The 14,256-nt window shown below is 51.5% G+C and overlaps 1 protein-coding gene across 18 annotated transcripts in view; it reads left to right on the forward strand.

Annotated features, from left to right (window-relative positions):
- The window catches only part of MEGF11 (multiple EGF like domains 11), a 425,478-nt gene that overhangs the window by 374,341 nt on the left and 36,881 nt on the right, over nt 1–14,256 (forward strand). For all 18 annotated transcript variants that reach the window (XR_004486708.2, XR_004486707.2, XM_049705891.1 and 15 more), the window contains 3 exons: nt 10,151–10,271; nt 11,232–11,395; nt 12,476–12,578. Coding sequence is in view for 16 of the 18 variants with exons in the window: in XM_049705891.1 (XP_049561848.1) it covers nt 10,151–10,271; nt 11,232–11,395; nt 12,476–12,578 (388 nt within the window). In the remaining 2 variants the exon portion in view is untranslated. The remainder of the gene's footprint in view (nt 1–10,150; nt 10,272–11,231; nt 11,396–12,475; nt 12,579–14,256) is intronic.

The following is a 14,256-nucleotide window of genomic DNA, read 5'->3' on the forward strand; positions in this document are numbered from 1 at the left end:
CACGCTCCAGTCTCATCTTGCGCTGCTGCCCCGTCCATGTTCTACCCTCACACTCCTCTAAATGCTCGTGAAGACCCTCCCCGTGTGGGATTTCCCAGCACTTTAGAGCCACTGTTCTTCGGCACTTTTGATAAAACCACTAGGGAAATCATGAAACCTAATGCAGAGTGATTGAGGCCATATGCTGTCAGTGTTTGCCCAGAAAGTCCCGAAGCTTCCAGCCCAGGCTTTGCAGGGAAGCCTCGTTCTGTCTGCTAAGGGAGTAGGACCCAGAAGGCCTGCGAGAGATGTCCTGATCCTCTGTGGCCAGAATCATCCCCACCTCCCAGGTACTCAGGAGCTGCCAGAGCATTTGACAGGGCTCAGTGCTGGGGGAGCAGAAGCGGGAGAGTGAAGCTGTCACGGGAAGCTCCCTTCTCTTAACTGAGAGCTGAGGCCGGCCTGTGTGTGTGATGTTGCGAGCATCCCCAGGCATCATTAGCACCAGCAGCGGCAGCATCACCATCACCATCACTGTAACCAGCTTTCTCTCTTCCAGAGGATATACAGTATTCGATGGATGTTGGCACAATCCCCAGGCTAACACTCGCTCCCACTACCTGTTATTCCACATTAGCTTTATTCTTTCAAGTCTTAAAGGCCCTTGGACTTCAGGAGCCTCGTAACATAAGATACAAATGCCCCCTAAGAGTTCCCTCCAAAAGCCCCTATTAGCCATTCCTGCCTCCACTGTCAGCATATATTTAACATCAAATGTGTAGAAAAGCACTGACTACAGGGCCTGGTATATATTAGGTGCTCAGGACATTGGGGTCCCTGTCACTGCTGCCCTGTCTGCAGTCAAGGCAGCCAGGTCTAGAGGAAAGAGTGGACTGTGGAGTCAGTTGGCCCCTTTCCCACAGTGTGACTCAGGGCAAGTTGACCCCTCCAGCCTCGCTTTGGCCTCTCTCCAGGATGGTTCTCTCTCTAGATAAGTCATTCCTTCCCTGCAGGGCTGTTATAAGAACAAAAGGAGACAAGGAACAAAAAGTGCCGGGCACAGGCTAGCACCAAGGGGGCAGTTAAAAATCTGCGTCTCCTTCCTCCTATCTCCAGCACTGGGGATGCGTCAGTCTGTCCTGAGCCAAGGGTCAGCCCTGTCTGTTGGGGTGAAGGGGCGTGGACAACAGTAAGGACCAGAGTCTTGCCCACACCTGCTCCCCCTTCTCCAGGGACTGCCCACTATGCATGTACCCAGCATGCAAGAACATTTCCAGGGAGTTTAGACTTGAGAGCCTCCTGATAAGATACAGATACCTCTCAAGAGTGTTCAGTAAGCCCTTATTAGCCTGTGATGCCTTCTTGGAGCTCAGGAGAGGCTCTCAGGGGAGGGAATGGTTGGAGAAGAGAAAGGGGCTACGGATGGGACAAGGGCATCAACACAGAGGAGAAAAGAAACTTGGTTTTACCATCGAAGTCTCCAGGAGGACCCCAGCTTGGTTTACCAACTTAGTTTACCAGCTAAGTGAACAAGGCCTGAACTTGATCCCAAATGTCCTTTTTTGGCCACATTCACTGTGTCTCAGGTCTTCCTGAAATGTCTTGGTATCTGTTTGGGAACTATTAGGAGGTGTCTGAGCTCCTCTAGGGAGACCTCTTGAGGGGTCAAATTTATATAGCGTATTTGTGCAAATTAGGAAAAAACACCCCTTTCTCAAGACATTCTACTGACATCTGCCAAAAAACTGATGTAATATATACACAAGCTGTAGTGACTGCCATATGAGTGGCACCTCTAGAGTTGTGCAGTGCACAGCCTGCACAACTGTACAGAGCAGCCTCAGGTCACTGACAGCCTACTCATGTTGGACAGACTTAGGGTTTCCAGGCCTAACCTTCAGCCCTTCTCCACCTGTCCTCCAGGGGAGCCAGGTAGAATGAGTCAGCCACACAGGCCCTGAGCATTACCCCCTTGGCACAGGGAAGCAGGGATGGGGATGGATGTGACAAGTGGCCTCCGTCCCTCTCTCCCTCTCATCTCTCTGGCCCTCTGTTCCTCATGCCTTATGCAGTTTCTCTTCCCCAACATGCATCCACTGTCAGTTGCTGCTTTATCAGTGACACACTAATTAGGTCCAGTGAGGTTTGCTCTGCATTGGAGAGGCCTCTGTGGCTGGCATGCAGTCCAAGCTGTTCTCTCTTTGCCTCGTGGACCGCGTGTCACTCTTTCTCCCTGGGAAATCACAAGTGAGGCTCCCACTGCCTAAGCCCTCAGAGCTGGGAGTGGCGGTGACCAAGAAGGGTAGGCAGGGGGGGTGTAGCAGCCCAGGGCTGGCTCCCTGCTTGGCAAAGAGCAGACGCTTGCCTGACAAGGGGCTCTGTAAACAGTGAAGCACATTCCACATGTGTGCTTCTGGCATTGAAGCGCCATTGGGCACCTGAATCAGCTTGCGTTGGTGGCCCTGAAACTCTAGGCACAGCACGGGAGAAGAGGGGAAGAGGAGCCACCAGAGGACTGGGGAGGCCACTGCAGAGCATCTAGAAGTAGGGAGAGGCCCAGCCTGAGCCCTTTCATGCCACAGCCTCATCTTGTGCCTCACCCCGCTCCCGCCACTGGAGGGTAAACTCCATGAGAGTAGGGACAAGCTCTGTTCCGCTCACGGAGTATTCCCTGGCCTATCACAGTATCAGACACATAGTAGTGTTTCAAAAACATTCCCTGACTGACTGAATTAATTCGACCCATAGGCACTGAGCACTGACTGTGGTCGAGGCACCATGCTAGGGCCAGGGCCGTAGGGCTAAGGAAAAGAGACCCAGTCCTTACCCTCATGGAACTTACAATCTAGTGAATGAGAGCTGATTTTGTTTTAATTCATCACAATTGTGAAAAGTGTCACAAAGGAACAGGGAACAGGGAAACCTGCTCTGGAAGTAGAAGGGCAGGGGAAAGTTAAAGAATATAGGAGCTGAAGGGGACCTTAGGTCACTCCTAGTCTAGCGTGATGGTTAGTGAGGCCAGGGCCTGTCACGGCACCTGGCCTATGGTAGATGCTCAACAGGTGTTTGTGGGTTGAATGGGTGAACGAATGAAGCCAGGTCACCGTGAGCCAGTACCTTTGCCTCACTTAAACCCATGTACTGTGACCCCTGGTCCAGGGCCCTTTCTTGCCTAAGGCATCCCTACTCCTCCAGCAAGAAGACATGGGGGCCAGGCCGACCTCCCTGGTTGTCTGTCCCAGAGTCCTTTCTGCTGAGTTCCCACGGGCCTGCTGAGCCTGTGTACTACCTCAGCCTGGATCTAAAGAACACAGTCCACTCCGTTTACACTGCCTTCTACCCACAGAACATATTTAAGGGGACCCTGAGACAAACTTGCACAATTGCCTACCCCTGTTGTGTGAGGGAGGGTCAACCACTTTCCATCCTCCTCCTCTTTCACTCCAAAAAATACTCATTAATCTCCTGCCCATTGCAAGGAAAATGGATGAGCAACACAAGGAACCCAGCTGTTGATTAATTTTCCCAAACAGGGCCAAACTACAAAGCAGCATATTGCAGGGGAGAAAATTCAATAAACAACATTTGAAACAAATTTAATAGTACATATAACTCACTACCCACCAGGGTCTGGGCCTGTGTTGCCAACATGGTACAAGAAGGCAGGTGGAGGGCTTCCCTGGTGGCGCAGTGGTTGAGAGTCCGCCTGCCGATGCAGGGGACATGGGTTCGTGCCCCGGTCTGGGAAGATCCCCCATGCCGCGGAGCGGCTGGACCCGTGAGCCATGGCCGCTGAGCCTGCGCGTCCGGAGCCTGTGCTCCGCAACGGGAGAGGCCACAACAGTGAGAGGCCCGCGTACCGCAAAAAAAACAAAAAAACAAAAAAGAAGGCAGGTGGAGGGGAGATTTGCATCTCTTTAGTGAGACCAGCTCCAGGGGTTCTACCAGTAGCTCTTTCAAATCAAGTTCAAAATGTTAACAGCCTATGCTGCATCTATAATTAGCAGGCCTTTGGATGGGAGGAGGAGTTCACATCCATCCTCTATTCACAGAATGGAGACACTGAGCAGGACTGGCAGGCTTCCCTCCGCAGAAGCTGGAACCTCGGGGACCTGCCCCTGTGGGAAGTGGAGGGCTCCCTTTCCTGGGCTGGAGGAGGGGGGCGGGCTAAGCAAGTGTAATGGGGATAGATAGCAATATAAAAACACCCAGGTATCAACTGCCAGGTGCTAAGAAAGGGCCAAAGTGTCTGGACCTGGCCGGTGGCCCTTCCTCAAGGTCAGGGCCATGTCCTCTGGATGCTCTGTGCTTAGGTGGTGAGCGTGCTGTCGATGTGAGTGAGCAGGGGCAGCGTAGGCTATCCCAGAGTTTCACCACATCTGGGATCTTAGCATCCTCTGCTGAAATGGGAGCCAGAAGATTCGAGCTCCAAACCCATCTCTGCCTAGCATTGGCTGTGTGACCTTGGGCAAGTCACTTTCCCTCTCTTGGCCTCAGTTTCCTCACGTGTAAAACAAGGTAGCCGGACCAAGTGATTCCCAACATCCTTTCCAGCTCTGGCACAAGGAGCTGTCCCCCCACTGATAGGAATGGGTATGTGACCAGTCCCAGGCCACACATTAGCAGAATAGGTGGCCACCCAGATGGTGTGACTTTTAGATTCCAGGAGGGCTCCCCACCCCAGCCCTGCATTCCCACCACTCCTCACTCCTTCAGGTTAAGACCCCTACTGCATGCAAGAAGGTGCTCAGAGAGAGCTAAAAGGTCCTTAGACATGATCCAGCCAGTGGTTCCCAGCTAGACACGTGCAGAGGCTGCAGTAGGTTGCCAGGAGTGGTTTTGAACATTTCACAAAGCCTGCAGGCAGTCTTCCATTACCTGTGACAAATCTCACTAAAACACCAAGGTTTTTCTTCTGCTGTTAATTAGAATTAAATTAACTCTATGTGATCTCCCAGGTTAGCGTGAGCTAATCAGAAGCCCTGATTGGTTATAGGTGATATCATAGGAATTTCTAGGTCATGGTTGGTGGATAGGATGCTGCCACCTGCATCACATGGCATGTGGTCACTGGCCAAATTGCACCTGTTTAGACACCAGCACACAGTGACAGCAGTGTCTCTCAAACTGAGAGAGCTTTGTAGAGGGAGGATACCAACAAGGGCTCTTGGTGGTGAAAAGTTAGGGAGACTGATTGATTTCAACAGCCACATATAATTGATAAGGAAACCAAGGCCTGTATGTTACCTAGTATGAACATCAGTCAGTCAGAAGAGAAAGCTGTTTTCCAGCAGCAAGATTTGTAGGAATTCTGGATGGAGATCTTGGGGAACAGCTTCAATAAAGGGCCTTAACTGAGGGAGTGAGCAGAGGTGCTAGGCTATCTGAAACATGTGAGATGCCAAATACAAACTCCCCAACTTCCCTGGGTTCTCATCCTGTCCTTTTTTCCAGAATCTGAAAAAATCAACAGACGTGGACTCAAGGCTGGTCTGGGCCAGGCACTGGGCTCGGGGGAAGAGGGTAGATAAGTCCCAGTTCTGCCTCATGGGCTCACTCTGACTTTCAGTCTCCTTCTCATGAAGGCAATGAATTTGATCATCTCTGAGATCCTATTCAGCTTGGAGGGTCTTGTCTTCCAGAGTGGATGCACTCGAGGCCAACAGGGTAATTTTCTAGCTGTACTTCTGACCCTCAGCCTGGCCGGGCAGGGTTTGGGTAGGAGGTGGCAGCATGGGGCATGGAACCATAGACCAGGATCTGGCCTGGCTTTCCCTTTGCACAAGAGCCCCCAGGGAGGCTCAGAGTTGGTGTGGTAGCATGGGACTCTTCCTTAGACCAGACAATATTCTGCTTCCTGTGTGTGATGGGAGCCACAGAACCCCGGGCCACCAGGGCCCCTCACTCATTTGTCCAAGAGTATTCATAGAATACTTCTGTTCTGTGCCAGGTGCTGAGCTAGGGATACTGGGGCAACCAAGACAGATGAGGTCCCTGTTCTCATGAAGTTTCTAGTCTAACTTGGGGAGACAGACAGTAAATAAGTGGACAAATAAACACATCTAGATGCAAGCATGAGTGTCCCTGCGTGGCCACTGCCTTGGAGCTGCCCAAGAGCAGAGAGCAGGTCACAGGCTCCTGTGTGTCCCTGGAGCCCGCTCCCAGGGCTGGCTCAGAGTTGGCCCCCACTCAGCAAACATTTGGTGAATTGCCTGGCATGAGAGAGAAAGCATACGGAAGGTGCCCAGTCCTTTTGGTTCTGTCCATGGTAGAAGCCAGCATGTACACACAAGCATCTCATTTCAATTAAACAACATTTATCGAGGGCCCATCTATGCACCAGCAGGGTCCTAAGCCCTGAGAATCTAGACATGACTAAAATCAGATCCCTGGCTCCCTCAGCTGACAGCGCAGGGCGGAGGCAGGCATGTGAGCTAACCCGGAGCCCCACGGTGCTAGGATGGTGGTGGCTGTTGGTGTGCCCAGTTCCCACCAGGGCAGGACAGGTAGTCTGGGGAGGGAACACAGCAGGAGGGAAGGACGAGGACGAGGAAGGAGTCACAAATTTATACCCAAATCCACACAGATGGATAAGCAGGTGCCCCCAGAGACACACACAGACACAGAGACTCACAGGTGTGTACACTGACTGCCTAAGCAAGTGTAGACATAAATACCCCTGTAGGCTCAGATGCTACACAGGCCATCGTGATTAAGGCCCGTTCGTGGTGCACCAAACTGGGGAGATGTGTGGGTGAGAGAATGGCCACATGGGGGGCTTGGCACACGGGCACCCTGGGAATCGCCAGACCTTGGCCAGGGGACACCTTGAGGTGGGCGGAGCTGTAAGTCTAAACCTGAGAAGTTAGGCTGATTATTGTCTTGCTGTGCATGTCCATCACCAGAGACAGCCAATCAGCGACACACACAGACCTGCAGATCAGAGGCCAGAAGGTAGGGAATTTGACAGAAAGTTTCACTGTTAGTACTTGTGCTTACTGAGGGGTTTGAACCTGGTCGGGTCAGGACAGCGAGCTGGAGGAGGGGGAGATGTACTAGGCCTTCAGGGCAGAACTGTATCCTGTAGAAGCTGCCTGCTTCCCCATCTGGATTTTTTGCCATCAGGAGCTAACAAATGGAAAATGTTTGGAACACACAGCTCTCGGCACATGGTAGCCCCTCAGTGAGTGGTCATCTTCCATCCCCCAAAACCATGGGAAAAGTCTGGCCTGTTCAGCTGTGACGAGGGGAACCAGGGAGACAGCCTGGAGGAGGTGGCAGGAGGGTGAACCTGGGGACGTGAGGTCACGTGCCCCATGTGAACGCCAGCCCTCCTCTCCTGCACAGGGCCCGGCCTTTGTTCATCAAGTGAGAGATGGATCCCTCCTCCAGAGATGCCTTCTGCTGAAACCTTTGAGGGTCTTGTGTATTCTTTTCGTAAGAGATACTATTTCTTTGTAGTAATAATAGCTCTTATAGTGCTTTCTACCTGCCAGGAACTGTTCTATCTGCTTCATCTATAACTAATTTAATCCTCTTAACAATCCTATGAAGTAGGGGCATTATTATTCCCATATTACAGATGGAGGAACTGAGTCCCCAAGGGGTTTAGTAAATTGTGCAAGGTCATACAGTGAATAAATAGTGGAAGCAGGATGGCACTAGACTCCATTCTCTAACCACTGGGCTCTGCCACCTTTCTGGAAAGATCTGGTTCTTTCTCCTTCGCCCTCACTGATACACCATGGGGCCCTGGATAAGTCCCTGCCCCTCTCTGTCTCTACTTCTTTCTCTGGGAAGCTAAAGTCCTGTCACCTGGGGGCTTCCCAGGGCTGTTGTAAGGCCAAGCTGACTGTCCATATCCATGCACAGGCTACACTGGGAGAAAATGGGCCCTGGTGCAGCCTTCTGGAGAGCAGATATCTCGAGGCGGGTGCTCTGCATCTTGCCCCCTAGAGCAGGGCAGGGTGGTCAGTCCTCTCTGAGCCCCACCAGCAGACCCGCAGTAGGACTCACAGGCCCCTTGAGGCCTCCTAGGAGGACCGGGGTTAGAGACACTAATGAGGATGCCAGGAGAGAAAACCCTTCCTCTTAAAGTAAACTCACACAGAGAAAATCATAAACTGAGCACGCAATTTGCACCCCGGCCAAGGCCCTCAGAGCTTAAACATATTCTTTTGGGCTTTTATAGTCCTGGAGAAGTTAGAATTTTCTGGGTAATGGGAGCGCTAACAGATTCCAGCTGGTCAGGGTCTGCCAAGGACTGGCAGGGGAAAGAGTGGGAACCATGGAACCTTCTATTACAGGACTCTGCACTTCCCAGACCCTCCTCCCTGACCCAGCCTGTGCAGGTGGGACAGGAGGCAAGGGCTAGAGAAGAGCCTCTTCACCAAGGGCCAATAAGGTCTCTCTGTGACCTAAATGGGGGTGAGGCCAGTTGCCCGGGCTCCCCTACTTCAAGGCTTTCGTTTCACAGATGCTGGAAGTGAGGCTCAGAGAGGGGCAGTAATCTATCCAGTGTCACACAGCTAGTGGGGCCCAGGCAAGCTCTGGTATCCTGGCCCATGCATCAGCATTCCTGTAGTAAACCTCAGAGCAAGACCTGAGAAGCTGGCTGGAGATGGTCCCTAGCGGGAGACAGTGGGAATTCAACATCCAGTGACCATATAGACAACCCCAGCGTGGGTTCCTGGGTGGGGAAGGCATGTCCTGGGTACTCTGAGAAGAGAGCCCCACCTTACTTCCCTGGCATTCAAGGCTACCAACACCTCTTAAATATCTCCCTTGCCCCTCCCTATACAAACTCCCCCTCCTGCTACCCCTAGAACATTCCCAACTCTCATATTCCTCTGTACTCTTGTCCACACTCTTCCCACCTGGATAGCCTTTACCCCACTTTCTCTGATTAAATGCTCCCACCCCTGAAGGCCTCTCAAGTTCCCATTCCTGGTGGCTCTGTGACTTGTCCTCACTCTGAACTCCTTACTGGAGCTGAGAGCCCACCCAAGGAGGCCTGGTATAGTGGATCCTGTAGCGTGTCACCCAGATTCACGATTCAGGATGGATGAAGGCACTCCTTCCATCTCAGAGAATGCTTTCCAGGAAAGCTGGTTTATGACACCTGGTGACAGAATGGTTAAACAGACAGCCTTGGTTCAAACAGAGATCAGCCATGTTTAGCTCCATGACCTGGGCTGAATTCCATAACTTCTCTGACAGTTGTTCTATCTATTAAGTGGGAATAACGCTGAGGCATTAGTTCCTGTCTGCTGAAGGTTTATGAGGATTAAATGAGATGATGTATGCATGGTGCTGGATATTGAGAAAGGACTTAATGGGCATTAGCTATTATAATTTACATTTAACTTCTCTGAGGTTCAGGGATAGGATATTATTATCTGCGTCAAGGGGTTGCTGGTGAGAATCAAATAAGATTGGTTGAGAGGCAGAGGGTTAAATTCCATGCTGCGGTGACCTAATACAGATTCAGGGGTCAAGTTTCCTGAGGGCTTTGCCCATCCTAGAGCTGGAGGCCTGACCCCTCCCCCAAATAGTGAGGATCACTGTATTGCTTTCCTATCACTGCTGTAACAAATTAGCACATTAGTGGCTTCAAACCAAACAAACGTACTGTCTTACATTTCTGTGGGTCAGAAGTCTGGTATGGGTCTCACAGGACTAAAGTCAAGGTGTCAGCAGGCTGTGTTCCTTTCTGGAGGTTCTAGGGGTGAATCTGTTTTCTGCTCATTTGGATTGTTGGCAGAATTCAGTTCCTAGGGTTGTGGGACTGAGGTCCCCATTTTCTTGCTGGCTGTAAAATGAGGCCTCTGGCTTCTAGAGGCCACTGCATTATTTGGCTTGTGGCCCCCTTCCTCCATCTTCAAAGTCAGTGCAGGCAGATGGAGGACTTCTCGAGGCTACCTTTTTGGTCATCTTCTATTCATAAGGACACTTGTGATTTGGGCCCACCTGGCTAATCCAAGACACTTCCTCTGTCTTAAGGTCCTTAGTCACGCCTGTAAAGTCCCTTTTGCCACGTAAGGTAACATATTCACAGGTTCCAGTGATTAGAACACGGTGGGGGGGAGGCGGGGGTGGGCATTATTCTACCTGCCACAACCACCCAGCATGGGGCAACCTCTGACCCAAAATTCCCCTCCTCCTTTTCTAGGGGGAGGTCTGTGCAGTTCCCTGTGCAGCAGGGACCTACGGCCCCAACTGCTCATCCGTCTGTAGCTGTAACAGCGGTGGCACCTGCTCCCCAGTAGATGGCTCCTGCACCTGCAAGGAGGGTAATGTGCCTTCTTTCCCAATCCCATCCCCTCAGATGTGCACAGTGCCCAGGTGGGCTGCCGGCTGAGGGGTCTGGGCTGCTCCTGCCCCACCCACCCACATGCAGGGTCGGGGAGCCTATATGTCAGGTTCCAGCCAAGGAGACCCATGCCAGGGACTTCAACAGCAGGAATGTAATAAAGGGGATTTGTTACCACAGTGTTAGAAGAGCTGAAAGGACTTACAAGGGAACATGAGCAACCCAGAAAGTAGTAGCTTCTCCCACAGTTGCTACCACTTCCAGGGTGAAAGGGACAAAGGGAGGAAGTGGAGTTCCCAGAGCCTGGGAGTGAGGGCCATCTGGTGGGAGCTGGGATGTGGGCAGAGGGGCTGCAAGATGGTGCTGGAGCACTGAGACACAGCCACCACCAGAGGCCCTGCTCATAGCAGAGAAGGAAGAGGAGATACCTGGCATCTCTCCTGCTCCCGCCCTCCCATCACCGGCCAGGTCTCCCACCGGCAAGCCCATCTGGGAGCAGCTGCAGGGGTCAGCCCCCTGGGATACAGAACAGAGCAGGGGAAGGGGAGAAATGGATCTGAGGGCAGACAAGCCAGTAACCAGCCTCAGAATGGGAAATCAGCCTATCACCAAAACACAGGGCCCTGAGATAAGTTTCCTGAGTATACCCTCGGCACAGATAGCCCTCTCCGCCTCCACTGGTTCCCTGTCCCAGGTGGGATCACCCACCTGTGGCAAAAACAGTGAGAACCGGGAGGCAGGAGACCCAGGTGCTAGCCCCCGCTCTCTCAACAGCCTTGCTGTGTCTCTGAGTGGACTCCGAATGTGGAATGTGTGTTCTAACCTAGCAATCAGAGAAGGGGTGGTTTGGGTATGATGCCTTGTACAGAGCTGGGGGGAGTGGGCAGAAAGCCATGCTGGGCCTAGATGGAGAGGTGACAGCCTTGTTCCCTCCTCTCAGGGTGGCAGGGCCTCGACTGCACCCTGCCGTGTCCCAGTGGGACGTGGGGCCTGAACTGCAACGAGCGCTGCACCTGTGCCAATGGGGCGGCCTGCAGCCCCACCGATGGTTCCTGCTTCTGCACCCCTGGCTGGCTGGGGGACAACTGCGAACTGCCCTGCCCGGTGAGTGTGGGGCGGGGAAGGACGGGGTGGGCCCATCAGCCCCCCATGCCCTTTCCCTGTAGTTTTTTTTTGTCCACAGAGGTGCACAGAGAAGAGCACTGGACCAGGTGGTGGGACACTTGGATTCAGGTCTCAGCCCTAGCTCTAACCTCTCTGTCCTACTTCTGGCCTCAGCCCTCTCATCTATAAAATGACAGATACTTAGCAGATACGGTGATGTGGCCTCACTTTCCCCTGGGTGCTCTTGGGAAACATTATTGACTCTGAGCCCAGATGCAGCTTCAGAATCCTTCTTGACACAGTGCTACAGGACAGCTCTTACTAATCCATCAGAGTTGCCATTCCTTGATAATAACGTCTAAGCTTCTTTCTGGTTCCAACAGTCTATAATTTTATGATCAAGATTGGGAGGACTAAACCAAGCATTATCCAGTAATAACCCACCTAGACTTAATCCCTGGATCTTAGTCTAAGATACAAGTTAAGTTAAACCGATAGGATATTGTTGAATGAGTCCTACAGTCCTGGGTTCCAATCCTGCCTTTGCCTCATCCTAGCCGTGTTACCTGGAGCATGTTACTTCACCTCATCTTTAAATTTTGAATATAATGGAACCATCTCATAGAGTTGTTGTGAAGATTAAGAGAAATGAATTATATGAGACTCTTGATACCTGATGAGCACACAACAAATGTTGACCGCCACCTTCTTACCCACAAAGAAAAAAATCATAGTCATTCCTCACATGTGATCAATGTTTAAAAATTTGCAAGGTACATTTTCATTCACAATTTTAATTAATGATCATTACAGCTCTCTGAGCTTGACCATTGAGAGGTAGGGCAGGACCAACACCTCCCTCCTTCCAAACTGCATACTCTTCATAATGCAGCCAAAGAATTATTTGGAGTAGCTTCGCTGGATCCCCGGTTATAAAAAGTGCCTCCACAGTGCTCCAGCCCCAGTTTCTCTTCATCCTTGTTGGGCAGCGGCTCAGTTTTGTCATCAACATCCGAAAGAAGTGTGAGAACCTCTGAGGGTCTAGGTCTCGTCATTTCTCTCTCCCCCTTCTCTCCACAGGATGGCACGTTTGGGCTGAACTGCAGTGAGCGTTGTGACTGCAGCCACGCCGATGGCTGCGATCCCGTCACAGGCCACTGCTGCTGCCTGGCCGGATGGACAGGTAACCCCCTCTGCCATGCCACCATCCTGGTCCTGTGAAACTGTGCTCTTGGTATTCTCCTGCTTCTCTTGACTGTTCCTTCACCTTTTCTTCTTCTTGCTTCCTACATATGCACCTTTTCTTTGTATCCTCTGGGCTTCAGTTCTCCATTTCATTCCCTTTGAGTAAACAAATATTAATTGAACACCTAGTATGTGCAGGCTCTGTTCTAAGGGCTAGGGACAGACCAGTTTAAAAAATGCAGACAGAGGTGTGGGTGCTCAACCTGTGTTTGCAGGGGATATGGAGGAGAGGCGGACAGGGAACTTTCTCCTTAGCCCAGGCTCAGACTCCTGGCCCCTACATGTGTCCTGGCAGCTCACCTCCTAAATAGATGGCACGTCCATCCATTTCTCACCAGCCACTGCCACCACCCTCGTCCCCTGAGCACCATCTCTCAGCAGGCACTGCCTCGGCCTCCCGTTTTTCTGTGGGCCTCCCCTCTTGCACAGCTGCATCCATTCTGCACATGGTGGCCAGATCCGTTCACATCAGTCCCTGCTCAGGATGCCTCCATGGCTTCCCAAGACACTGATCCAAAATCCTTACAGTGACCTGGGGTCCACGTGGCCCTGTAAGGCCCTGCCCAACTCCTCCACCTCTCTTTTGCGCCCTCCCATCACTCACTTCACTCCACCACCTGGGCCAACCACCCTCCCTGACTCCAGGCCTCAAATGTGCATTCCCTCTGCCTAGATCACTCTTTCCCCTTCTCTTCACCTAATAACACCTTCTCATCCATCATATTTCGACGTAAAGATGACTTCCTCTGGGAAGGCTCTCTCCCCCTGATACTACCACCTCCCCAACCTGGCCAAGACTATGAAAGAGCCCCTTTAATTAATTCTCACAGCATTTTGCTGTACTTACTTCAATTGTCACTGAACTCTGATTTGAGTAACGATTTGTTTATTGTCTGCCTCCCACCTTGACCATCAATTCTGTGGAGGCAGGGACCACATCTGCCTTGTTCACCACTGTATCCACTGCCTGCCACACACTGAGAAATGGTTAAGAACACAGAGCTGGCACCAGACCTCCTTGGGCAAGTCCTTTACCCTCTCAGGGCCTGAATCCTCCATCCATAAAATGCAGATAATTATAATCCTTATAACTACAAGATCATTTTGACGTTTAGATGAGTTAATACCGGTAAGCGCTAACAGTGCCTGGCACGTAATAGGTGCTCAGTAAGTGTAAGCCACAAATACAGTGTTAGTGTTACGTGAATGAACCCACTGGCCATTCCCAAAGTGATGGACAGCAAGGAGAAAGAAATACAGGCATTGCTGGCAGTGTAGGTCCTCACATGAATAATTCACACCAGGCTGCTGGGCAACCTCTGTTCTCCGCAACCAGAAAGTTTCTGAGCAGCTGAGGGCTGGGGACATTGCTTCCTCTGTAGCATCTCCGACCTGACTCCCTTGCCCTGCCGCTTAGTACAGAGCTAGGCTCCACACTGGTTACTGGCACCCTAGACTCTAAGCTGGAGCCAAATGGAAATCCATTTTAATTTTTCATTGCCTTAATTTCGAGTGAACCGATAAGATTTCAATGACATCTGGTGCTTAAAAATTATGTCTTTGATGGACAACCTTTCAGCAAGGTCTCTGCTGTTCTAAAACTAATTTCCCCAAAC

The sequence above is a fragment of the Orcinus orca genome, chromosome 2 (assembly GCF_937001465.1).
Source record: "Orcinus orca chromosome 2, mOrcOrc1.1, whole genome shotgun sequence".
NCBI classification, from domain to species: Eukaryota; Metazoa; Chordata; class Mammalia; order Artiodactyla; family Delphinidae; genus Orcinus; species Orcinus orca.